Source organism: Oryzias latipes, chromosome 23 (assembly GCF_002234675.1).
Source record: "Oryzias latipes chromosome 23, ASM223467v1".
Lineage (NCBI taxonomy): Eukaryota > Metazoa > Chordata > Actinopteri > Beloniformes > Adrianichthyidae > Oryzias > Oryzias latipes.
In genome coordinates this window covers 14,862,437-14,889,556 of record NC_019881.2, presented here as the reverse complement: position 1 = coordinate 14,889,556, position 27,120 = coordinate 14,862,437, and the positions used below count along the sequence as shown (strand labels likewise).

At 38.9% G+C, this 27,120-nt stretch overlaps 1 protein-coding gene across 2 annotated transcripts in view; it reads left to right on the top strand.

Moving 5' to 3' along the window:
• Positions 1-18,790, top strand: part of plxna4 (plexin A4) — a 231,814-nt gene extending 213,024 nt beyond the window's left edge. For both annotated transcript variants that reach the window (XM_023952327.1, XM_023952326.1), the window contains exons 28-32: positions 4,112-4,302; positions 8,038-8,207; positions 12,484-12,696; positions 13,652-13,802; positions 15,207-18,790. In XM_023952327.1, the coding sequence (XP_023808095.1) occupies positions 4,112-4,302; positions 8,038-8,207; positions 12,484-12,696; positions 13,652-13,802; positions 15,207-15,302 (821 nt within the window). In that variant the 3' untranslated portion in view covers positions 15,303-18,790. The remainder of the gene's footprint in view (positions 1-4,111; positions 4,303-8,037; positions 8,208-12,483; positions 12,697-13,651; positions 13,803-15,206) is intronic.
• The last annotated feature ends 8,330 nt before the right edge of the window (positions 18,791-27,120 follow it).

Genomic DNA, 27,120 nt, shown 5'->3' with positions numbered 1-27,120 from the left:
AAGTTACATTTAAAGTCATTCGAGCAGCATTCTAGCAACTTTTTATAGTGAGGATGAATTTTCAGGTTCTAGATTGTGTAGATTTTAAATTGTTCTCCATTGTACATATCAAAAAGGTTCTTTTTTATGAGCTGAAATTTTACTGTTAAATGTGTTAAGGGCAGAATAACTTTGAATAGCATTTCAAATATATATATATATATATATATTTATATATATATATATATATATTAGGATATATATATTAGGATATAAGCTGAACTTTTCATCATTAAGATAGAAATTTGTAACAAACCTAAACTTTTTGTTCTTTTAACGGTTTTTATCATCAACATCTGATGACCTTACATTATAAAAAAAAAAAAGATCAAGAAATGATTTATGTCAATTAAAGAGACAAACCAATACAATTAAAAGTTGTTTTTTTATCTAAATGCAATACAAAATGATCAAGAAGCAAAATAAAACACTGATCCTGAGGCAATAGAATCTTCTTTTAAAGTCCTGCTCATCAACAATGTCTGGAACGCGCCACAAATCAAAGTAGCTGGAAAGATTTTTCAAACATAAAGAGACCTCTTGTCTCTTGAGACTCACACGGGTGTCCTCTTATCCGTCTCCGTGCCTGTGTTGTTTTCTGCCTGTCCGTCTGCTCCACATCTCCTTCAACCTGCAAAAGCATTAAGTTAGCTTCTGATCAAAGGGCTAGCCTCGTTGGTCACAAACACTTCAGACACTTCAGATGGGCTGCCATTTTATTAGCATTGCCTCATCTTCATATGGTCTCACCTCTCTGCTTGGGGACCAAATTAGACCAGATAAGTGGAGCAACAGAGGCACCAAGGAGGAAGCTGGTATTGTTCTGTGTGTTTTTTGGGGGACTTCAAGTATAAATGTGCTGCACTTCACAACTAGTGTGGTACTTGAGAATGACTTTGAACTTTCCCCAAGTGCAATGACCAAATAAAGATGGAGAAGAAGCTGAGAAGAGGAAGGTAGAGGCTGTTGAAAATCTTTTGGTAAAAGTTAACAAAAAATCTGCAACACGGAAAGTACCGGTACAAGATTATGACACAATCTTAGTTGTGTCATCCTGGTGGATGATTTTGTTGTCTGGAGCCACAAGAACAACTTACAGCTCAACACCTCCAAGACTAAGGAACTGGTCGTCGACTTTGGGAGGGACAGACCAAACCCCAGACCAGTTCTGATAGGAGTGGAGGAGGTGGAGGTTGTGCAGACCTATAAATATCTTGGGCTGTGGCTGGACAACAAGCTGGACTGGACGAGCAACACGGGGCAGCTGTACAAGAAGGCCCAGAGCAGGATGTACTTCTTGAGGAGGTTAAGATCATTCAACATCTGCAAGAAGCTCCTGGGGATCTTCTATCAGTCTGTGGTCGCCAGTGTACTAACCTACGCTGTGGTGTGCTGGGGGCGGAGCACCTCAAAGACAGACTTCTCCAGGCTGGAGAAGCTGATCAGGCGGGCTGGTTCTGTGGTTGGCACAAGGCTGGACCCTCTGGCTACTGTGGCAGAGAGAAGGACACTCAAAAAACTAACGGGTATCCTGGACAATACCACCCACCCTCTGCACACGACCATCAGTAGCCGGAGAAGCACCTTCAGCAAGAGGCTGCTCCTCCCAAGGTGCAGGACTAATAGACTGAGGAACTCCTTTGTCCCCCGCGCCATCAAACTCTTTAACCTCCACTCAGGAGGGGGGAGGAAGACGGAAAAGGAAAGGGAAAGGGCCTGAATGACCTTTTTTTATTATTTTTTTTTGTTTTTGTATATGCTGTTTTTCAGATATTTAAACTGTTTCCTACTGTTCTAATCTTTCTAATTTTCTAGTCACTGTGCTGCTTTTTCCTTTTTCCTATATGTATGTCAACCAGTGCTGTATGCGATGGAGATGTCAATTTCCATGCGGGAACCTCCCAAATGGATAAATAAAGTTGTCTATCTATCTATCTATCTATCTATCTATTAATAAAAGTAACCTCAGTCTGATCCAGAATTCTTCTTCTTTGTATTCAAGATCAAAAGCTAAAATGAAATATAAAAAATGAAACCACGTCTGTGCAGCAGGATTAAAAACCAAATCCATTCTGAACCTCCCAACCACAGCTTAACCACTTCCTGAACAAGAAGTTAACTCACAAAAACAGAAAAACATAATACATTCAGCATTTATAAAAATATATAAGCATTTAAAACATGTACTAATTGTTTACATATGGTGCGGTTGATTTAGAGTTACAAATCAGGGAGATCCTGTTGCCCGCTGAGCCGAGATTTCTTATCCAAGACTCTCCACCTCTAAAGTTACACCAAGTCTTCAAGTGATACTGAGTAATAACCTCGACTTTCACCAGGTATATTTTCTTGTGCCATTTTACCAAGATCATGTACTACAAAATTCGATCTAATAATAAACAAATTCTGTACATTTTGGATTAAAAAATGCATTTCTGTGGAGACAAAACACTTGAAAATATTCAGATACAGTGTTCCCTCGCTACATCACTGTTCACCTTTCACCAGCTTGGCGTTTTCTGGTCTTGTTTAATTTTTTTAGACTGTGCGTTGTGTTTTGCATTCTGATCGGCTGGAGACCTTGTCAATCAATCTCCAGACTTGCCGTGTCTCCTGTATATATGTGAAGCTCTCCACATCTAAATAAATCCCTTATTGCAATAAGATCTGTAGTGTCATTACATTTTCTCGTCTTATTTTTCTGCAAAGGTTTGAACTTTGACATGAGAGAAAAGTGGGAAAATGTTCATATCTGTGTGAGAAAAGTGTAGTAAGGGGTTTTACAGCCTAAAAAATTGTCATAATCCTACTTGGCGGATGTCACCTATCACAGGTTATGTTCAGAACGTAACTCCCACGATAAACAAGGGAACACGGTACTTGATAAACTAACATAGACTAGGTTTACATTTACTCTAATATTCTGATCTTCGATAAGACTGCAACATAAATTCATTTCTCTCATCATCATTAGCAGGAAAGAACTTTGAGTTTAGATTTGTGTTGATTTGTTAAATTTAAAGAGTTAAAGTTGTTCATATTAAAATGTTGGCATTAAAAATTCCTACCAGAAAAGCCACAAAATTTAGTATTTTTGATGACCCTTTAGCTTAAAAATTTTGCATATTCATCCAGAATGTGCTCTTTGTATGACATGTGTGTAAACATCATCATAACTGGCTTGTTTTTAGCTAAATGTTTCATTATTTGTCCTCTCTATACCATTGGAACATAGTAAGACATTTATAAACTGTGATATTATGGAAAACATTTGTGTCTAACCGCACACATGGGTGCGTCATAGTTAAACACAGTAGACAAAATGTATAGTTAAACAAAATGTTGTTCTTTTCCTCAGGAGCAAATGCACCTATTATAGCTGAATGTCCAATAAAGTTGTTGGTAAATGTTCACAGAGGTGCTCTATCAGAGAAACAAATGACAGTTCATTCATGCTTCCATCTCATTTCAGCTGGCACTCACTCTGTTTGTGTTATCTTCAGTTGTCTGGGTTTTTTTCTCCTCTAAGTTTTGCCGTGCAAACCCTTGTTTTTTTTCTCTGGACAGATTGATTTCTGTTGCCATGAAAATCACCTTTTTTCACGTTCTTTTTTCCCAATTTGCACTTATTGATCAGTTTTTTTTTTTACACTGTGTAAACATTCATTGAGCCATGTGTTTGGAAATGTCATCGCTACTTGAGCCACTGGGTGGGCCATACATATTTCATCTCTTTTGACACCTTTTCGATTTTGTGTCAGCTGGCAATATCATGTCTTGTCAGTTAGAGAAGAAACCATAAAAAATTAACCAAACAGACTTTCTGAAAGTTTATTGTCCAATCTCCCAGACTTGCAAATTGCCACAAAAGTATTCTATTGTTGACATGTTTCTTTGATTGTTTTGTCATTTGTTGATTCTCTTTTTTTCTTTTCTCTATTCAACCATATAGCTAAACTTTCAGTTTGATGCTAAATACGTTATATTTTTATAACAAAAACTGTTGGATACCAATTGATTTCCATTGGTTTTTTCAGCACTTTTTAAACTAAAAATACACCTTTCTTTACAGAAAACATGATAAAGTACACTGGAAGCCCCGACAGTCTGCGCTCCCGCACACCGATGATCACTCCTGACCTGGAGAGCGGGGTGAAGGTCTGGCACTTGGTCAAGAACCATGAGCATGGAGACCAGAAGGAAGGAGACCGTGGCAGCAAGATGGTCTCTGAGATCTACCTGACACGGCTTCTGGCTACAAAGGTGAATCTTTGAAGAAAAATCACCATCATGTTCATTATCCTGCCAGCTTTTTCCGCTTAGTCTGAATTTGGAACGTTCACAGAGCCTAATTTATCTGTAAAATGTTCCTACATCTTTACTTTCTGTATGTTTTGAAGCAGTTCAGCAAGTAAAAGGCTAAAGGGTCAGTACAACCTTCACACTGAATTATAATGATGCGGAAAAGCTTGAGTTTATTTAAATATTCATGATTACTTTGGATGAGTCATCTCACCGGAAAAGATTATTCAAATGTATTCAGCTATCCCCTCAGGTGAGAAAGGGAAAACGGATATCTGTTTGTTTTCATTTTTCATTACTGTTGCACTGATGCAGGAGCATATCCAAAATGTTACGGAAGAAAAAACCACAAGGCTATTCAAGGATATAAAAAAAGAAATTTCTTTCAAATGAAACTCTTTGAATAGGGCTTCTGACAACGGCCCTTAAATTGAAGAGGGGCGGGGCGGGGCGGGGGGTCAGTTAATTTGGCTTGGTGAGAAATGTGACTTTGATCTGTCGGCTGAATGCAAATTCAGAATCCAGTCCTAAAGCGCTCTGTCTTTTTCTGCAATCAAAATTCACATCATCAGACACAGACAGGGTAGACGAACGCAGAGAAATGTTTCCACTGTAATTTGTTGTGATCAAAAAACCTTTATTTACATTAAGATCCAAACACTTGTGTTAAGCACTTCACAGAGAGAGTCTTGACTGTTTTGAGTTTGAGTCAAATATAGAAAACATCTTTAAAGTGTTTGTCCTGGTGAATAAATTACATAAAACAGATTCATGATTAGGAAAAGGATGTGGTGAGGATTATCAATTAGCTTTAAAGGGAATCTATAGGCAGTTGAAAAAAAATAATTGACTAAAACCTTATCTCTAAATTGTGTCTTCAGAGTAACTTATATTAGACAAAAATACATCAATTCTACAAATCTTTATAGTTCTTATCTATAAAGTTTTATTAACAATTCCAATTTAGCATGTAAGCATGTAAACAAGACAATCAACAAATACTAAAATATGTTAAAAGTTGTGAAATCTTACAAACTCTGACATTTTGAAATGCGTACATACTGGAGAACAAATAAAAGTATGATTATGTAGACAATGTAAAACTATTAAAAAAAGGAAGTCATTTTATCATTATGTTTACTTCTAGAGAAGAAACAGTTCTTCGTAGATCATACTTGTGTTTTTTTATGTATAAATATTGGGTTATATCACAAGATTGACCATGAAATAAAGAAAACTGCTTTGTGTCAAATAATGGGGAATGTATGCAAGAGCACCTTTAAGGCAGTGATAAGGTATTGGATTTCTAAACTTGCCTAGAGACAAAAATATGCAAAGCTCAGTGTTAAATCTAATATGTGAAGGTGTAAAAAAAACAGTTCAGTATTGCAGGTCTTGTTTTATTTTTCTTGTATGTGTCTTAGAGTCCTTTGATTTTATTCTATAGCAAAATAAAACTCACTATCTCATATCAATCATTATGCCAAAGCCTTAAAGACCCACTCAGTTGAAAATCAAATTCTTATTTTTCTGATGATGGAGGACATATATAAAGAAAATTAAACTCAAATTTCTTTCTAAGTATTTCTTTATTTAATTATTTGTGAAACAAGAACAAATAAAAAAATACAGATAGAAGAAACACAGACATAGAAAATACGCTGTGCGGGCCACAAGCTCCCTGCTTTGAGCTCTCAGCAACAGTTAGGGGAAAGGGGGCGGAGTTGCTGCAAGGCAACCAACCCACCCACGACTCGTAGGTGTATTTCTGCCGCACTGCAGAAACTATATCCTAAAAAATGACTTTTTTTCCCAAAAACAGCAAAAATATAATTAAAAGACCACTGAGAATGGTTTTAAAATAGATCAGAAGATGATTGGAGTGGGACTTAAATCCAAGGAAAGTGTGACTTGCATTTGGAATAAAAAGTTAGACATTTATTTCAACCAGAACTCTTGTCCTACAGTTTTTTTTAAAGTTCCAATTTGAAGGATTGGAGCAACTCTTCTTTACCAGAAACAATACCTAGCAGTGCAGATGTATTGGCAGATTCAAGTGATCAATTAAAGGGAAAGAGAAATATAACAGGGACTGTGGCATAGGACCTAATCCACAGCATATGAGAGAAACTAATAAACAAAGTGATGAATAAAGAGAAGGCAGGAAAATGGAGCAGCTGTCACCTTGACACATACTGTAGAGTCCTCCACACACCATCACACACGTCGCAGCTCAGCCTCCGTGACTCGCTCTATTTCCCCGCCATCATCCCACTCCAGGGTGCAGGACGGTGGATTCTGAATGCTGACAGCACACCCTCTTTTCAGATAGATTGTTTTTTTGGAGTAACTAGTTTATCTTGACAAGCCTTCTCTTTTGAAGCATCATGATTATACAGACAGATGGTGTAACTAAGTTTGGATTTCACCTTACCAATGAATTTTTTTCACAGTTTACATTTTTGCACCATCTCCATCAGTGAGACTAGAAGTAAAAGATTGCATTCATGGACAGGGACGAGGATGGAAAAAATTTTCCCACTTTTCCACTGTTTACAATCCTCCCAGTGATTGTTTGCTCACCTCATTTGAATTTCCTCGAGGAGGCAGGCAGAATCAAAACGTCCAGGTGACGCATTAGGTTTAGGGTGCAGGCCAATGACAGGCTGAATGGTTGCTGGGGAGGTTGTGTTGGTGGTTACCAGCTCCACCAGGGAACAAGAGAACCCTGTGATGATGACAGTGCTTACACACATGCACCCCTTGAGATAAAGGCTGACGTAAAAGCCTCCGCCACAAACAGGGTTTTGCTTTTGTACACACCTGTATGTTTGAGTGCTTAAAACACTGGGCTATCGCTGCCGACTGAAGCAGTCTGTGAGGCTGAGGCACACTGGCTTGATAAAGATATGTGATCCCATCTTCTCTGAGAAATGATAAGCTGTTAGGAATGCAGGCCACAGCAGAATTATAGCTGTGATTGTCAGACTAACAGGATTCCCTCCACCCACACTTTTCTACCTCTCTTCACTCTGATTCGGTCACTCGCTCCACCCAAATTGGATTTTTATTCGCTAACGCCTGTACATACCTCATCTGCCACACTCAATGGCCTCTCTTTCAGATAGGAAACCTCTGTCGTTTCATTTCCATCCTCCGCTCTTGCTTTTTTTCCACCATGCATCCCATCAACTTGTTCTTTACAAGAGGATTAGATTCTTTTGCTCTGTGTGTCTCTGCTCTTGTCTCCTTTTTAAAGTCACCACCATTAAATCAAATTAGGGTCAGTGGTGCATTGTGGGAACTAATCCAGCTTCACAAAGAGGCTTAGGAGATGGTCCTTCTGTTCCCAGATATTATTAAAAGTTATCTGTGGAATAACAATTTCCTCCAGTAAACCTGGAAAAAAAAAGATTTAGGGTCCAGGTCTGTGAGATGGATGCTTGATACGTACACACCGGAGCAATAACAAAATGAACTCCACTGCACAATTCATGAACCCACACAGGAAAATACATTCAAGCAATCTCTCTGTCAACATTAATCAGCTATGTGTCACAAAATATATTAGATGGTGACACTTACATTCACCACCTGCATGCGTTGTGATCAATATCTATATAGTGTAGATTAGACATGCTGAAAGTGGATGTGGAAAGACTGCAGATTTAATTTCTCCTCTCTATTCCACCACAGGGGACGCTGCAAAAGTTTGTGGATGACCTGTTTGAGACCATCTTCAGCACTGCCCATCGAGGCAGTGCTCTTCCCCTGGCTATTAAATACATGTTTGACTTCCTGGATGAGCAGGCTGACAAACACAGCATCCACGACCCACATGTGCGACACACATGGAAGAGCAACTGGTGAGTACTTGTTCTGGATTCCAATAATGCAAATTCCTATTTAGGGAATTGTACAAAATCCCTCTGATTGAATTTTACTATCATTTAATTGTATCTATGCGTTACAGTATAACCAATAAATAACCTACATTTTGACACACTTAAAATGGCTTTGCACTGTTAAGGCCAAGTTGCAACAGGCACCTCTTCCTTTTCTAATATCCTTCAACCGCAGGGGTGTGTAATCTTCATTAAATCCAACCACAAGGGGCTAATCCAATTGGCTGCCAAGGCTCCCGATCTATTATTACAAGTAATGGGGCCAAAAATGCCTGTCACTGTGGAAATCTCTATAGTGACAAGTGTGCACTCTCAAATGCACAAGTACACCTCTAGATTAATATTTACATATTAATTTAGACCATGCTAACCTCTGAGATCCTGCCATGAAAGGTTGGGGAGCTGGAATGTCCAACAAAAGAAAGCGGAAACAGAGAAATGAAAAGGTAAAGAAGAGGAAATGAGCATGGTGGGAGTTAAATAGGTGGTTATATCTTGTTAGCCTCTCCGCTACTGCCAAGCTCCCAGCATGCATCACACTACAAAACTGAAGCAAAAAAATTATGTTAAAATAAAGAAAGAGAGAGAGAGAGAAATGCTTTCAATAGATTTTCTCTTTTAAATTTACAGTTCCAGAATTATTTGTATTTTTAGTCCATTTCTAGTGTTTTAAGTGTTGTTGTCGTCAAAAAGTGTTGTTGTTTTAAGCGCTAAACACTAACACACCCCAACATAATGCCACTTAAATTGACTGAGTTTCTGCTGATGCTACTGCTGTTATTGTCACTGTAAGGGATGCTCATTTTGCATATTATACTTTTCAGACTATCAGTCACTGAATTACAAGATGCAGAAGACAAAATAAATAGACATAATAAATAAGTAAAAAACAAGAACGGACATTTTATCTTGAAAAGCAAGTCATGATAAACGCAGTAAATATTTTTTATTTTTTATTTTAATTTGATTTGAAATGGTTTATTTCAAGCAATCAAACACGAATAATACACAAAAAAACATTATGATCAGCAGTTATACATTCATAAAAAGACGTATCAAATTTAGAATAATTAAACATTATAGGCGGAATTCTCGGATGCCTCACTAACAAACACATTGATGCTTATTTAGTATCTTGAAACATAGGAGGAATCCAATCAAGTAAACTCTCTATAACATTTCACTAAATCTGTTGAATTCTTCATACTTTGTATCACTTTGGAACAATTCCACCAAGCCTAGTGTAAGGCTACGTAAACAGACCGAACACGGTGTGAGGTCTTGAACGCTCGTTTAGCATATGGTGTTCACATTGGACTGTCACTACCCCATCCATACTAGCGCATTTACCTACAGTTGGAAGAGGCTTGATGTGAAATGTTGTCTCGTGAATCTTACTCCAGTCTTTTTCTGTCATAGCTCTATTCCGACATATGAAAGACTTGGTGTCATATAATTCCAAACGGGCATTTTTGTCAGTACCAAATTCAAGTCCCAGATTGGGCAAAGTTCAGCCGGTTTAAACGTTTGCACATTTTCAGTGACCATAAAGCTCAAAAATAGATTTGTGAATGCAAAAGTTTTGAACATGGAAGCCTGAAATGTGCATATACATACGTTTATATAGACTTTATATTGGAAGCTGTTGCTTGAACCATCGTTGCCAAGGGAGGTGTGAACGCAAACACCATTAATTTGCACTTCAATAAGTCCCTAGAATCTTAAAAAAACTTCTGTGTTGGATCATCACCGTTGTTGTACTTTGGCAGCACCCACAGTATAGTTGGTTCAAACCACAATGCAGAGCTGCACAATACACCAACCTAAAGATGGCACCCACCCAATCTTACCTCTTCTTCAGGCCATACTTCACAACAGTATGCTAACAGCAAAAACATATATTATGTGTTCCTACACACGCTTTTGTAAATACTTTTCAGACAAAGTATAAATGACTTTGTCACAAGTTCAAATTAGCTTTCAGCCGTTTCTGCATTGTGGAGTTCTGCTGTGTGCAATAAGAGAGTGTATGGATGAGTCACTGGCTCCCTCAGCACCTCCAGATGGTATCCTTTGGATTAATGGCAGCATGTTGGTGGCGTCTCTTCTTCTCGCTCTTCTGCATTTGTATTAGTGTCTCTCTGCACACTGTGTTTGTCATGTCAAGATGGAACAGACAAATCTGATTTTACTGTGGAGCATGCACATGCACATACCGATCTTCACTGCAGCTCTCAGTGCAAACAGCACGTCCAGGACAGAAACAACATGGATGACTCTTTTCATTCATGTGAGAAGCATCTGCTTTAAGATGACTCACCAAGTCATGTTTAGAAACAGCACCGGTCAATGCATGACAAAGACAGTTTCTTTTCTCTGCAATGCTATTATCAAAATAATATATCAAAATCTGTGTAAGAAACTGCGTTTTAATGTCAAATTAGTGAATCAAGGTAGGATGCAAACACATTTTTAATCTGTTAACGACCAAGGAACAAAAATAGATGAAAACTGCTTAACAATTTGAACACTAATTTATTTAAAAGATATGATTATCCACAAATATTGGTATTTCCTTTTCGTTTAGAGCACCTTAAAGCAGCTTTTCATTTTCTGCTTTTTTTCTCTTAGAATCTTTTCTCCAGGATAACACAGACGTTGATCATGGCAGTTGATATTTAACCTAAGCTCTGACCAATAGGCAAACACGACTACATACTTAAATCTGCCTGTAGCCGCCATGATCATGTGTATTTATAATTTTTCTTTGTCACCTGATAATTACAGGCGTCATTAGGCGCACCTGTCACCTGTTGTAGCTGTTTTTTTTTTTGGTTTGGTGCAGAGAGGGTGCACAGGACCTAGCATTTTTTTGTTGTTGACCGCTTTTCGTATACATTTTTTATGAACTCGCTGCTTTTGATTGTTTGCATCTTATGTGTCATCTATGTCAATGATGAAGTGCAATAAACCAAGACACAGCCGGTCGACTTTTTCTGCATATTTTTTTGAGCGAATTGCAAGAAAGGACCTGCTACAGCCTCTCTAGCGACTCATGAACCCACAGCGGCTACACTGACCAATTAAAGTTAAATTATATGTTTTATGATCTTCAAAGGAAAAAAAATGTACACATTACAATGGAAATGTGCTAAAATTGTACTGGGGCCTCTTGTTTGTGCCACCTTTATGCCCCTTTGAAACAGCAGATTGCCAGTGATCAAAGCAGCACAGCAGTGGTGTAATATCCCTTTGATCCCTTCACCTAATCCCACTAGATTACTTGCTTAGATTAATTTTGAAGTCATAATGCAGAGTTGTTTCTTGCTTGGTCCAAATCCTCTTTTGTTAGATTGCACATCTAAATTGCTTTATGGGTGGTGGTGCTAGTATGAATACATAGCAGGGGAGCACTAGCGGTGTTTTAAATGACTGCATTTTCCATTTTACTTCCCCTCCTCCTTTGGTAGTGTTCCTCACTGACATGCTGTTTAGGGCTGGAATGATTTCGGCCACAGCAACTAAAAGCACATAGTCCATAGAATAAAGAGGCTGCAGTGATCCAAGTCACATTCAGAGTTCTTCAAAGACCACCTGAACCCCTTTTTACCGCAGCATACAGATGAAGCTGTGCCTAAATTTATTTATTCTGGCAGAAACAAGGCCTGCAAATAAACAGACTTGCACATTTTCATTATTCTGGACAACCATAAAAACAGGAAGCAACACAAACAAGGTAATAGTGTTGGTATGTGTCCCCCAGCAAAAACCACTGGACACTGAATAAATGAGAAGCAGCTACCACCTGTTTTTAAAGAAAAAGCCTTTATTGAATTGAACACAAAGCATTGCACTTAGTATGTATCTTTATTCCCACTGGCAAATGGTTTGTTTATACCTATTCACTAAAACGACTGTTACATATTCAAACGTTGTTCTCTAAGCTAGGTTAAATGGATGCACTTTTTTTCTTCAAGCTCTTTGTTTCAGTTTTAAAAGCGAGTTAAGCATGAAGCTAAAACATGCATCAGTTCTCAGATGCTTTAGGTTTTGTAGCTGCACTAAAGATTCGCCTATAAAAAGGAAAATCTCAGCGTCTGTTTTTACATGTTTGATATGCAGTCCAAATAAAGGATTTTTCAATTAACTGCATTAATCATGGCAGTTTTAACTTAGCTTCCTGTAAATTCTCTTCCACCAAATAATTTTCTTCTTTGTTTTTACCAATTTCTTGCAGCCTACCTCTACGTTTTTGGGTGAATGTGATCAAGAACCCCCAATTTGTGTTTGATATCCACAAAAGCAGCATCACAGATGCCTGTCTGTCTGTGGTGGCCCAGACCTTCATGGACTCCTGCTCCACCTCAGAACACCGCCTTGGGAAAGATTCACCCTCCAACAAGCTGCTTTATGCCAAGGACATCCCCAGTTACAAAAGCTGGGTGGAAAGGTGAGCAACTGCTTTAGAAGGTTTTTGTTACAGTTGGAGTGTGTGTCGTAACACACTCCAACTGTAGTGCTGCTTCAGGAGCGGGTAACTTTGTAAGAAATGATGTGAAGCCTGAGGCAGGAGAGATGTGTTGTACAGACTGCATGAAAGGGGAAAAGACAAAAAACGTTTTGAGAGGAGTCGAGCGCCGCTAAAGCAGATTTGTCAATTGTAAGCATTATTACTCTTCTTTATAAGCAAATACATTCTGAGTAAAAAAAATGGGAATGTTGTGTTCATAAGGTTTTTGTAAAATTATAACAAATTATTATTTAAAAAAAATGTTCTCCAAAGAATATGGAACCTAGTAGTTTTTCAGACATTCCTGTTCCATCTGATACTAATTACTGGATCAGGTGGTTTTTGTTTTTTACCAATAAGCCCAAGGAGCCTGGTTAAAAACATTTAAGAACTGTAGTTTGACACCGAAGCTTCATTATTTTCACACTATCAAGGAAAAATGTAAAATGAGAGCAGATTTTCTGACAGAATTTACATTTATTTATTTAACTGAACATGTCAATGCTGTAGAACATATTTCAAAACAAACAAAATAATGTTAAAGTAAAACATCATACTGTATTGTAGTTGAGTAACAGTTTGCATAAAAAATATTTGAGTTGTGTGTCTGCAAAAGAAGGTAAATAGGGTTTTGACTGACCAACATGTTGGTTGTTTTTTAAAGGAAAAAAATGTGACTACCAAGATAACTGCTTTCAACACTGACCAGTAGTTAACATGACTCTGACTTCTATGAACAACACCCATTTGTTCTTTACTTTGCAAAAAACATACCTGGAAATATCCAGGGTTACACAACTATTGTCCACAAGTGACCACATTTTTCAAATCCACTAAGCTTCAAAGATGGTTAGGAAATAAAGGAGTAAAGTAGTTATGTTTGTGTTTTTTACAGGTACTACTCAGACATTAATAGGATGCCAGCTATCAGTGACCAGGATATGAACGCCTACTTAGCTGAACAGTCAAGGATGCACATGAATGAGTTCAACTCCATGAGCTCTCTAAGTGAGATTTACTCCTACGTGGGGAAATACACTGAAGAGGTATGTAGCATTTGGTACATGAATGACTTATTCAAGTAATGAGAAATTTAACATTTCAATCATAAACAATTATTAGTTTTGTTTAGACTTTTGCCTATCCATTCATCGCGTCTGCTCATCTGGGTTTCAGGTCGTAGAGTTAGGAATCTAGGCAGAATTGCCCATGCTTCTCTCTTTCTGGAGAACAAAGAGATGTTCTAGAACACACAGAGATACATTTCCTAGAGATAAAAGGGCAGCATAGCTTTCCCCACTATCTCAAGATAGATATTTTTCAACCCATAATCCATGCCCATAGATGAGGTTAAGAGCTTCATTTTCCAACCCAGATCTTTCTTCACCAAACAGACTGGTACAAAAAACCCTTTCCAACTGATTAGGTCAATCAGAATCCATTGTTATCTTGCTGGTGAACAGAGTTCTTAGATACTGTGTGGAAAAGTCCTGGACTTGCTTTTTTAGGCTGAAGAACATGAACTTAGATTTGGTTGGGTCTCATCTGAGCCAGTTAGGCCAATTTTCCTCTACTACTTGTAGCATAGAGAAAAGCTGTCCACAAAAAAAGCAGAAGAATTAAACGGACCTAGCAAATTAAGCTTGACATTAGTGGTAATGTAAGTAGCATCAGTACAAATGACAGCATGGACCCTCTCATCCACTTGGGAACTCCTCATCTTGGGGTTAAACTAAAGTGCTACAGGTGTCCCACACCCTTCACCCTGATTCACTAAATAAAAGGTTTAGGTCCAAGTGAGCTTAAATTCACAATGTTAGTATTTCTCAAATTGGCAAGACGCTTTCCTGGTCCGCATTGCATCCAAACCCCATTCCCTCATTTGCAGGAGATGGGTTCACTAAAGTTTTTGATTTGTCTTCTCTTCAAACCCCGTTAAATTGGTTCCATAAACCAATTAACCAGTTTATTCTCCACAACTAGCTTTAGGAACCATTTAGGGATTGAAAGACCCATTCCAATGAAAACAGTTTTTTGAACTTGTTCTTGTAACAACTTTCATTCATTCTTGAGGACATGTAAAAAATAATTTAAGCTTAAAACTGCATCTCTGAGTTTTTTGTTTATTCAAATCCTGATAAATCAGAAGCTGATGAAAAATGCTGTCTGAAAAAGCTCCCAGTTGTGACGTTGAAACTACGATGTGCAAGCCCAACTCTCACTGCTCTGCTCCACTCTGATACATCTTCATGGAGACAAATAGATACATCTTTGTTTTCCTCGTCTGAAATCATCTTCATTGAAATCATCATTGATCATTAGCACAACTCAACATATAATAAAGTATTCTGTTACCTAAAATATGTGAGATCTGAATGACTTGTGTAAAGAATTTTAAGTTAAAAAAGGTGTTGTGTTTGTGTGTCCTCACATCTTTCTCCTGATTGCAGATTGTGTGTGCACTGGAGCAGGACGATGCAGCCAGAAAACAGAGGTTGGCCTTTAAGCTGGAGCAGGTGGTGGCCTTCATGAGCCTGGAGAGCTGAGGATCGCATTTCCCAGGATGCACTGGGAAGAGACCCCATCAGAAACCGAGCCGTGCCTGAGCAAAGACCTGTCCCCATCTTTTTCATCATGTGACTTCCTCCTTCAGCTTTTTAGAGACTTCTTCCTTTACCCCTTTTTCTGCTTCCTCTTTGAAGAGACCTTTTTCCCCTCATTCACTCTGCTGCAAAGACTAGTTTACCTGAATATGTGAGGGGTGGTCTGCAGCTAAGGTTGGTGTCTCCCACCGTGCAAAGTGGGGCATCACTCAGCTTCACCACAGGGAGTGATTGCTTGAGAGCTGGCCATATTGGCATTCTTCATTCCCCAGCTGGAAGAGGGAAGAAACATTTTTATGTTGCCTTCAAGAACATACAGTAATTTTTTGAAAACCACAACGTTGGGTGTCCATTTGTTGAACTTTAGAGTAGTCGAGATGAAAATAGTTTCCAAGCGTTTGGTTTTTAGTAGTGCTATTTCCAACACAAGGAATCAAGTGGAAACATGAAAAGTGGTGACTGCAAACCAAATGAACACCTTTGGGGAAAATTAATGCAAGAATGGTTTGCCAAGTTTACACTGTACCTTCAAGCAAAGCATACATATCAGTGAAATCTGGGGAGAATCCAGGCAAATCCAGAATGTTCTTGTGTTCTTTAAATGTAGCTGGAGTTGTATTTTAGAAAGAGACTGATTGGGGTAGTTAATGATTATTGCTCTTCTCAATGTTTCCTTTGATGACAAACAAAAACTTTAGAATGCAGTGCATCCCCAACTTGTAGCCTGTTGCAACTTTCACACATTTTTACCTACTTAGTGGATGATCAAGATCATTTTTAACGAGTTGCGCTTCCATGGCTACAGCAAACTTAAGCAATTAGAAAACCCAGGAGCCCCACCAAAGTTGGATCTTCTTTAAAAAAAAAAAGCACACAACCAATGCAGGAAGGCAGCATTTTGGCTGCTAATTCAAAACTGGAGCAGCCCCTGCCAACTTTGTCGTCTCTGCAGCGGTATATCAAAGCACACACATGCACAGATAAGGAATCAACAGCTCTCCAGATATCTACACCAACCGTAGAAGACTGTTTTGACTGCCAGATCAAAACCAGGAGCAGTCTCTTCCAAACGTTTTGTTGCCTCTGTGAAGGTCTATCAAAGCACACATGCACAAATTTACAAAAACAAATCTGCAGCTGTCCAAGATCTTGACTGCCCACATTTCTACACCAACCAGAGGTGGTTAGAAGGGGAAGAGCTGACTGAAATGCACTGGTAGGAAACAAAATACAGAGAAGATCCCATACAAAGTCAGACATGGCTGACTTCTACCTAAAGAGGCCCAGTTGTGTGAGAAACACCTCTTTTCCAGGATGTTCTTATTTTGAGATGTGTATGTGTGTGTGTGTTTGGAGAAATCTAATAAGATGGACTCAGCTGGTCAGCCAAAAACCAAAGGATCTTAAAATTGTCAAACAGTAAAAATGTATTTATAAAAGTGCCACTGAGGAATTAACAAAAAAGGACTATGTTTAAGACCACCACTTCTCGGACAAAAAAAAAAACATCTTGTGACTGATTCTTTACGAAGCCTGTGTGATTTTTTTCTGACCTCAGTGTGTCGAAGTGGGAGGCTCTGTGGGCGATTTGGTGTGATCCTCCATGCTATTTCCATCGTCCTGGGTCTCTCCGGCTCTCGGCACACCATCCACCCTTTTGTCTGGCTCTTGACTTACCAATTTATCTGCTTTGCACAAGCCTTGGAGATGGTAGCTAGTTGCATACAACAAACCCCAACTCCTGAGTGTGTAATTGTTGAGGCACTCTTGTCTGTATTAGTGTAGATGTCCTCAGTGGAAGCTGTGGGCGCCCTTTTGCAAGCCTCAAAGAAAAGAGAAAAAAAAACGATTAAGCATAGCAACTAGTAAGCATAATGGACATTAAGAGTAATGGAGACTTATTGGATGTGAACCCCCACCACGGGAAAGAGCGACTGAAAGATGGAGGCGCCCTCCGTACCTTTTGACCTCTGCCCTTTCTTTTGCCTTGACAACGTGCCCCACGTGGTGATGTGAATGTGTGAAGACCGCCCTAGGTCCACCTTGGGTCCTTTATTGGCTTTTTAAGCGCATGTAAAACGTAAACAATTTAAGAAACTTATTTAAAAAAAAAAAAAAAAAATGAAAACAAGAAAATAAGCCTTGCAATGATGATGTGGATGTGTTCTTTTGTCTTTCTTTTGCTTGGAAGAATTGAGATGGAGTAAGTGGATTGTTCATGCAAGAAAAGTTTTAACTTTCGTTTAAGGTGGAACCTTTATCCAGTTCGGCTCCTGCAGGATCTCATTCCCACAGTTTTTTTGTGAAGTGGTAGATGCTAAACATACCAGATATTATATACCTTTGCATGTTAACCTATCTGGATAGTATGAAATGGAACTGCCTTGCTCAAAGATATTTATATAGTTATACATCTACTAAGAGTCAAGTAAAGTCATTTACAGCATCTTCCACAACAAATCATCAGTGACAGCAGTGGTGTACCTTTGGGCAGAAAACGTAATTCTAGCTTTTTCTTTGCTGATAATACAGATTATTTTGACCTATTTCATGATTGTAATGCTTCTGGTTTAAAATGCCTCAATATAATTTAGCATTAAGTCCTGCTTTAAATTCCAAGATCCATTTATGAAAGGAAATATTCTAATTTTATCTTACAGAATTATCAGTTCCCCATCACAGAAAGTGCTCCTTTGTTTACTGCCATAACCAAGCTACTTACTCATTTAAATCAAAATAGCTGCTGAGACTTAACATTTATATTTTTTGACATATGAAATCCAAGACATTTTTCATAAGCTTCATTCTTCAGCATTACAGAAGTCATGTCTGCTGTTGCCTTTGAGAGGCTTTTTTAGATGTAGTTTTTAGGGAAAACTTTGGCAAACATCAGCCTTTGCAAAAAAAAATTATGTAAATCTATTTTCCAGTAAAGTTAATACTCAAATGCTGAAATCTTTACTACATAGCCAATGTGTAAGTAACACAAGTAGATCCTTAGGAGTAAAATAAAAAACACATTTAAAATCCTCAGCTGACATTGTGAATCTGCCTCTCAGTGCAACATCCTGTTTTCCATTTCTTTTTGGCCTGTTTTTACGACAAAGAGTGTCTGCTTGAAGCCAAAATGTGTTGCCAAGAGCAAAGATAAAGTTTCCACCTTCAAACGTTTTGTAGAAACCTAAAATGTTCTCCTTGCTCAGTGTTATAGCAGGTGTTACACAAACATGCTAGAAAAGACTTTTACTAAAACCTATTTGAAAGAGAAAGAGTATCATATTGAGAGTAAAAACGAAACCCGGGGGATTTAAGGCAAGCTTCTCTAACTTTGTTATAATTGTATACCTGTGTATGTAAATATAATGCATTCCTATTTTGCAGTCAAGAACAAAATACTATTTGTAATATAGAATAAACTTTATTATGAAACCAAGAAACTTGTGTTTATTTGGGTTTTTGTTTAGATTTGGACACAGTAGCATTTTTGGTAAAGCCAATATTGTGTTTGATTTTAAAGTTTTTTTTACTTTTAAATTAATATCAGAGTTAGAAATATTTTGGTTTGCTAAGAAGTCTCTGATCTCCTGTAAAGCAACATACACACCGGGCATTTGATGCACGTTCAAGAATGCGCAAAACGTGCATTCTGTAACATACATTCCTCCCTGGTGTTCACGCTGGACAAGCTGCTTCTTTTTCTACTGTTTACAAGCGTATTTCCACCATCTACAGTTGGAAGAAGCTTGGTGCGAGATGACTAGCGTAATACTACATGCACACCAGGCACGGGTGCGCTGAACACAGGATAGTGAAGCCATGTTAAGTATATGGTGTTGACACAAAACGGTCTTAAGAGTGTGCGTAGCAACCGGAGAAGGCTAGAGTTTTGAACTGGAAGCCCAAAGCGTGTGTTAATATAGACTTGTATGTGCGCCACAGAGGACGTGTGTAAAGGTAGCATGGACACACAATCAATATTTAAGAATACAGATCATTTGAAACCATCTGAAACAGAAATTGTGGTTATTGGCTTATACTTGTATAGCGCTTTTCTACCTTCCTCAAAGGCCCAGGGTGGTTTGCAGTCACAGTCCCATTCATCCATTCACACACACTGGCGCAAACCTTCCACTAGACTAGACGTCCAGTGCCCAAGGACACTTTGACACGTGGGTGGGAATCAAACCTTCAATATTCTAATGAGTGGTTGACAGCCCTACCGCTGCACCACAGCTGCCAGATTATGTTGATCATAGAAATAATATAAATCCAGAACGTCTGTGTTTCCCATATAAAAGCTGACTTTAAAAAGACAAGATAAATCCAAACTGTCAAATCGAGACCACATCTGTTGCATTTCCCCAAGCTTTGGTCCTTGACCTTATTAGAAAATGTCACAGTATAGGAAGGATGATATGAAGAATTCATGAAGACTCAGGAAAAAGAAGATCTTGGCATTTAAAGTGTGTGACCCCACTTTTACCTGTCTATGTAAACAATTTGACAGCAGACATATGTCAACAGCATGCCAAGAAGGAACTATAACTTTACGAAAAAGGGTTACAGATACCCCCCTCTCAGATCCTTTAAGTGAAAGGTGATGTTTGAATGAGCAAGTCCGACAACCAAACGTGGCGCTCTTCACAATGTGGCAGGTGTCGCTCAGATGCCATTTTCCTTGGTAAAACACCATACCTAGCTATACCATTTCTACTTGGTCAGCAGGAGCTGTAAGTTGTTGTTGTTCTCCTTTCCGCAAATCGTTAACCCTTGTGCTATCCTAGGCACTTTAACATTGGGAGTTGGGTCATCTAGACCCCACTAGACAGTGCGCTGAACCTTTTTTCTTTAATGATTTGTGATCTTCACTGGTGTCCATGGATTGCATGAAATCTTTCCACCATTATCCACCTTTGTCATGGTAGGGAGAACACGTCAAAGTAAGGGTGGGATCATAGGATAGCACAAGGGTTAAGAAGTCGCCACAGTGAATCAGTTTTCACTGTTTTGCATAGGTGGTGCTGAGACGCAGGATTCCCTTCCTGACACAACTCTTTTTTTTATCCAGGCTGGGGACCGGCACAGGGGGAACCCTTGCCGAGGACCCACACTGGATGAAGCTCATTATGTAACCAGGAATTTAAACCCTGATTTCCCGTGTGCCAGCCTGCACTTAACCAACTGAGCTATCCAGCTGCCGGATGGTCAGCAGTAGCCATAATATACAGTAACAAGGTAATTCACCTTTTTTAATTTTGGCAGGGAGGGATGTAGTGATTTTTAGGTGAAATATTCCTAAACTGTTGTACAAATTTTTACCCCTGAATGTAACTGGAGGATTCTGTCTCATGAAGTGTATACGTTTGATGCCAACAAGAGGACTGGATAAGGAAAAATAAAAACACCGCCAGTGGGAAGGTAAACAGAATCACTGAATAATGAATGTGTCTGTATCAAGAGAAACAGCAGATATTTGCTGTTCTTTTAGATGACTCCTTGTGTAATGTGGAGAGATCAACACAAAGTTGCAGTTCAGATGTCACTCATACACATTTCTTTTTTGTTTCCCTTTAAGATAAATCTGTATGTAGTGGCTCCAGGAATATTTGTTATTGACAGTGTAGAGATATACAAGCTTGAAACTCCATCACACAACAAGAATACTGCTGTAATTGTGAATGATAGGTGTTTTTATTGCTTTAAATGACTGAAGTCCAAAGAAAAAGAGCAGCCAGGGTCTCTTCTTTAGGTAAAGGATGGTCCATTTTATACAGTTAAAAAAAAGGCAATTATGAACAATTGTGAACAATGGACATCTGTCTTCTGAATGGGCTTCTGAACTTTAGGTGAAAAAAAATGATTTTTTTTTTCCATTACATCAGGGGTGTCCAATTCCAGGCCTTGAGGGCTGCTGTCCAACATGTTTTCCAACCTTCCTAACATTGAGGCTCCTTATTGGCTACATAGACCTGATCCAAGTCATCAACAGCAGACATGGCAGGATTTCTGGAAAACCAGTCCAGGCCCTCGAGGCCTGGACTTGGGCACCCCTGCATTACATGATTCACTTGAATTTCAAAAACCCTGCCCAAATTTTAGATTAGAGTTGTAATTCCAGTATGGAGCTTTTTTCCATCCTTCCATTGCCCAAACTAAAATTTCTTCAATTTAAATGCTATTTGTTCTGTATGACTTCACTTTCAGCTGTTTACTGTAAGAGTGCCAGATCATACAAAGGACTGCATGTAGTGTAGTTGGAGGAGAAGACAACTGTAATAAAGAAACCCCTCCACACATACACACACACACACACACACACACACACACACACACAAGACTTAGACAAAATGCCCTAAACTACAATTTATAGCCATAAAAATTCCCATTTAAATCATCTTAGAGAATAAATGACAGCCTAATCCTGACTTTCAAAAGAAAATAAATGCAAAATCTGTATGTACTGTCCCATGACACCTTTCTAATCACAAAAAAAAAAGAAATAAAAAATAGGAACACTTTGCTGGGAGCCATTAATTTTTAAATAAAGAAAAAAGAAGTTGATTCGGCGAGTTGAGTTACTTTAACTGTTTCTAAAGATCGTGTGATACAGTTACGGTAGTTTCTTCAAATTGCTTGAGAGTAATGATTTATGTCCTAAAAATATTGAACACAAGTTTAAATATTAGTGGCTTGGGAACATAGGAGGTACTGTAATTGTATCAAAGGAAAACCGACTAAAAATGTTCAAAAAGTACTTAAAAGAAAACAAGCATATAGCTCCAACAAACACTGTGTGAAAAACCACAATATACACAGACACACAAGTGACTATCTTAAAAAAGCTACTACATCGTAATTGTAAAGATTAGTTTTATTTTCGCTTCCATTCTCCAGGTGCAACCCCATTATGCTCCCTGAACATGTAAGAGAACTCACAGTTTACTTTGATCCCCCCAGATTTCTGAGATCTATCCAGGAACACTCCAGTTGTATTTGTGCGCTGTGGAATCTCAGTTCTCTTTTCCCATGATTCTGAAATGATCTCATGCTGCAAACAAACCCATTTAGGGACTTCCTAAAGCCTTAGTGACCAACAACCCTAAGGGTGTTGTGGGTTTTTGGGTTGCCCGGGGTCAGTGGAGGGTTGCAGACAGGCCGTCCGTAGGTACTGGTTCTTTCTTACTTCACCCTTACGTGTTGTATATGTCCACTACAACCTGTCTCTTGCAGCATGCTCATAAAAAAAATGTGCACGAACATTTTTGCTCTACGGGTTCACCGAGAGATCTACAACTTATACTGGTGGGTCACCTGTATTCATTCGTAAAGGAAGTTCGGGTCACATAGCTTAAATGTTCTATATCACTGCACTGGCTTCTTTAAAAAAAATCTTTTGCTTCATCATCTGGACAAAAACAAACGGTAAGAGGGGAACTTTCTCTCCTGACTGATGCTTTATTCAACTTATTGTTACAACCAGCATAAATATCACTTTCCTTTGCTACTGCAATTGAGGTATGTGCTGGCTTAGCGCGTTGTCATGCTCCCATGACTACACACTGCACCGTGTAACAAATATTCCGCTTTTTGTCAAAAAAAGGATACTGGCCTTCAAAATTTGCATTACCAGAAATTAACGCACTTCACGGAAGCAGCCGGCTTCCAGGGCGTGCATTAATTTCTGATAATGCACACTTCGTCAGTCATTATCCCTTAGGTATTGGCTTTCAATGGGAAGCAGGATTCTTGGGCTCTATACCTTTGGGTACCCATGACTGAACATATTCAAGTTTTCCTTGTTCATAGAACAATAATAAGTGTTCTTACGGCAGGATTGCCAGCACATCCAGTATTTTTCATGACATTTGGCCACCAGATTTTTTGCAGACTCAGACATCCTAATCCAAATGTACCATGTTTTCAGTAACAGCCAAACACATTAAGAAGATGACGTCAACGGTCATTCAGCTTTATATTAATCTATATATACTGTACATACATACAGCTTTATTTAAATTTTCAATAAACATTGTCATGTTCACTCAAAATGTTCTTATGTGTGAGTGTATACAATCTATCTCCTGTTTCCTGGCACTTCAGCAAACCAAGTGGCCTGACAGGGACGAAATATTAAATTGCCCCAGTGTCACCCTCCATATACCAACCACTGAACTGGGAGTAATGGGTGAGAAATGGAGAGAGGGAAGGTGAGAGGATAGAGAAAAAGAGTAAAGGCAAGAAGTGGAGGGAGGCTTTCCAAGTGTTCCCCTAATTTTCTGACTAGTGAGCTGGGAATAATGGAGGGGAGGTAAGAGGCACCTCCTAAAGGGTGATGGGTTTACAGAGGTCGGGTGGAGGTAGTGGAGGAGGCAGAATGATAGAGAGCTGGCTATGATTGCTTTGCACCATAGATGGCTTTCCACACTTCCATGATCACCTTAGCCCTTTAACCCCAAACCCCCACTACGCTGTCAATCCAAACCCGGTGGTGTGTTGTGGCTGTGAGAAAAAAAAAAAGATTTTAAGACCTGTCCACGGACACCGAGCATTTGGGTGCTATTAAGGCAGTCACTATAAGAGTATGGCGTATGGTTATGGGGCTGGATGATCAATAAGACTAAACTCTGTGCTTTAGGGGAGCACAACCTCGGCTTTAAAGACAAGAGGCTATTAACATTTACTGTCAACACTGCAATTCCAAAGATAAATGTCACCCCATCAGCTGCTGTGTCAAAGTTCTTCCAGAAAGAAAACACTAAAAAAAGGAAAGTGACAGAAAAACATAACAAATGAAGAATCTGAGGCGGCTTGTCGCGCACATTAGGAAGTGAGTAAGAAAATTCCATGCACATCATTTACAATGATTGCACTTGCAGCTATGTTATCGTGGAGTATAAAAACCCTTCATGTTTATTAATGGCTTAGTCTGTCTAATGGCCCGGCCTGCCGGATGACTGTGATGTATCTTTGCTTTAGCTTACAGAGAGAGAAGAAAAAGAGATTTATCTGACACTCTGAGGTGTCAAACTGTTGCAGGCGCAGACCCCTAATCCTCTTTTATCATCTCGCTCCTCTGTTTTTTAGAAAGGTTGCACCACCTTAACATTTCACTCATCTTACACTTTTGCACCAAGATTTTACCTAAAACAATTCTGTAGCGGAAAAAAGAAAACACCATAAACATATGAGGGTTTACATCTACCTGTTTGTTATGCTTTACTGTGCAAGATTTAGAGCTACCTGTTGTCAGAATCAGAGTTTTTTTTATTCTCTTAGCGTTAAACTGAAAGTGGGTTGTCTACTGTTCTTTTACCCACAAGAAAAAAGTTGAATCAAAAAAATACAAAAAAGGAAAAGTTCAAGGAAGCATAACGCTAATAGGATTAATGCATTTTTTTTACATTCACCAAAGACTGTTGAAAGATTTTTGACTTTGAGTTTTGGAATGAGATTGATTGTGCGCCTCCTGTTACACTGGCAGGATGGATGGACTGATGACAGAAGTGGAGTTTGGACACTCGCTCATGCGTCTAATTTCAGTAGTTGAAGTAAAAATTGACAACTGCATGCACACAGATGGGTGTATTTCAGACATTAGAGCATACCACTCCATCCAGTCTGTTTCAGTAAACAACTGTGTCATAGTTGACCAGATACTTTAAAAATTGCAGATGGAGATTTAACATTTAAATTCAAAATCTTTATTAACAAAGGAAGAAAATATACAGTGTAACTTTTCTTTCTGCTAAAAACCCACTTGTGTTTTTTGTTTTTTTAACATGTTGTGGCTTTTTTTCTCAAGATGAAGGACTGATATAAAGAAAATTAAGCATAAAATTGCTTTTTTGAGTATTTCTTTATTCAAATTGTGATTCAGGAGTAAAGGGATCAATAGCAATTAGAAAAAGCATGTAGATGTGACATCGAAGTTACAGAAATAACTACATAAGTGAGAATGAATAAGCCTTCACAGGCAAACAGTTTTAAAGAATAGCAGACTTTTTTGTAAGAATACTCTATTGGTGCTAACAACTGTTATGAGAAGAAAAGTTATGAACAAATAGAAAACAGCTACTTTTAAAAAAAAATCATAATTGTGCAAGTTTGTAGTCTAAATCAAGTCAAAGTATACAGAAAATGAAATTGGAATCAATTTATGCCCCCACTGTTTTGTGAATTAGTTTAAAAAAAAATAGCTAAAGGAACAATGGTTGGGTTTTTGTGCAAAGGGCTGTTGTCCCTAGTTCAGCACATCACCACCCTGGTCAGCCTGTCTGCAATGGACAAAAGCCCATCAGCTGGACCCTAGTTTCTGTCAGCCAACTGCTGCAAGACACACAAAGAGGAATCCCACCAGGAACACTCATACAGGGATTAACACAAACACCCCCACCCAAAATGACATACCGTCATCGAACAGAGCCGCAGACATTTTCACAGCCTTTGCAGCAACAACATTATGAATATTAATAACCCTCTGGCCCAATCTTCAGCAAGCTGCATCATTCTGTGTCTCATTCAAGCCCTCAAGATGTCAACACAGAGACAGAAGGGCAAACTGGGAAACAAATTAACAAAACAGTTTGTGACTACAATCAGCTATAAGCATTACAGATCCAATAGTTGAAACGCTTGTCCTTGCACTGTACTGTGCTTTTTAATTTGTACTTCAAATCCCCCCAAGGTCCCTGCGACTTGCATCAGTTGAATATGCATAAATGTGCATGCTGTGAACTTAAAGCCTGCCTGATAAAAAGCACTGGTCCTTGAAACATCAGATCCTTGCACTATAAGTGAAAATTGGAGCCCTACAGTGTGGTGTCTTTTAGCGTTCGCTCATTATGATCCCAGCACCTGCCTTTTTCTGGCTCGTCTGTGCTTGCAGATTCCCAGCTTGACCTAAAACTTTGTAATTTGTTGTCAGACTTGCGGCGACAGCTTCGGGGGAGGGTGCAGATCGTTTATGGCTAAAAACAACCAGCGGAAGATAGTCCCTTAATTTAATTCAGTAGCATCCATTTGAATAATTGATGTGGGGACAGAAATTGGTACATTCCAGATGTCCCCTGCTCTCTTAATCAATACTGATTCCTTTAATCAATGGATGGCTGCCCAAACCTTGGCTTTGGCTGTTCTTCCCCCACAACATCACAGTGTATCCAGAGCTTCCTACAGTCCAAGTCACAGGTGGTTTGGCTGCAAAGTGGCTGTTTGCAGTGACAGACTCTGGGTAATTGAGGCTGTGGGTGAGAGCAGCAATGAGGACTGCGGTCTAGAGGAAGCGTTTGACCCTACCTTTGGGAAATGGAGCAAACTGATTCAGAGTTTGCCTTTTAAAGAAAAAAAAACATTTTTTGATTAATAAGAAGCCAAGAATAGGCGGTGAATGACGGACGAGCAAAGAAAAGTCAACTGTTTTGGAGAGATTGGAAAGAGCATAAAAACGCAAGCTTGTTTACCCAAACCTGCTCATTTCCATAATAATAATCAGAAAGAGTAAAAGTGAGGCAAATATGGAGTCGACACCCCCAGGCAGATAACGGTGGGCAGGAGGAGGTGTATGCCAGGATGCCAGGGCAGAATGGAGGCATGGCATTGTGTGACAGCTGGGTGGCACAGCTGGAGGAGACAGATAACCCCCAGTCTGTATGAGCTGACAAAATACCCCTCAGTGGAAGATTGAACGCAACTCTAACCTGCTTCTGCTCACTTCCTCTTTTTCCTTCTGTACCTGCCTGTACCTGTTGCTCTCGGTACCCTT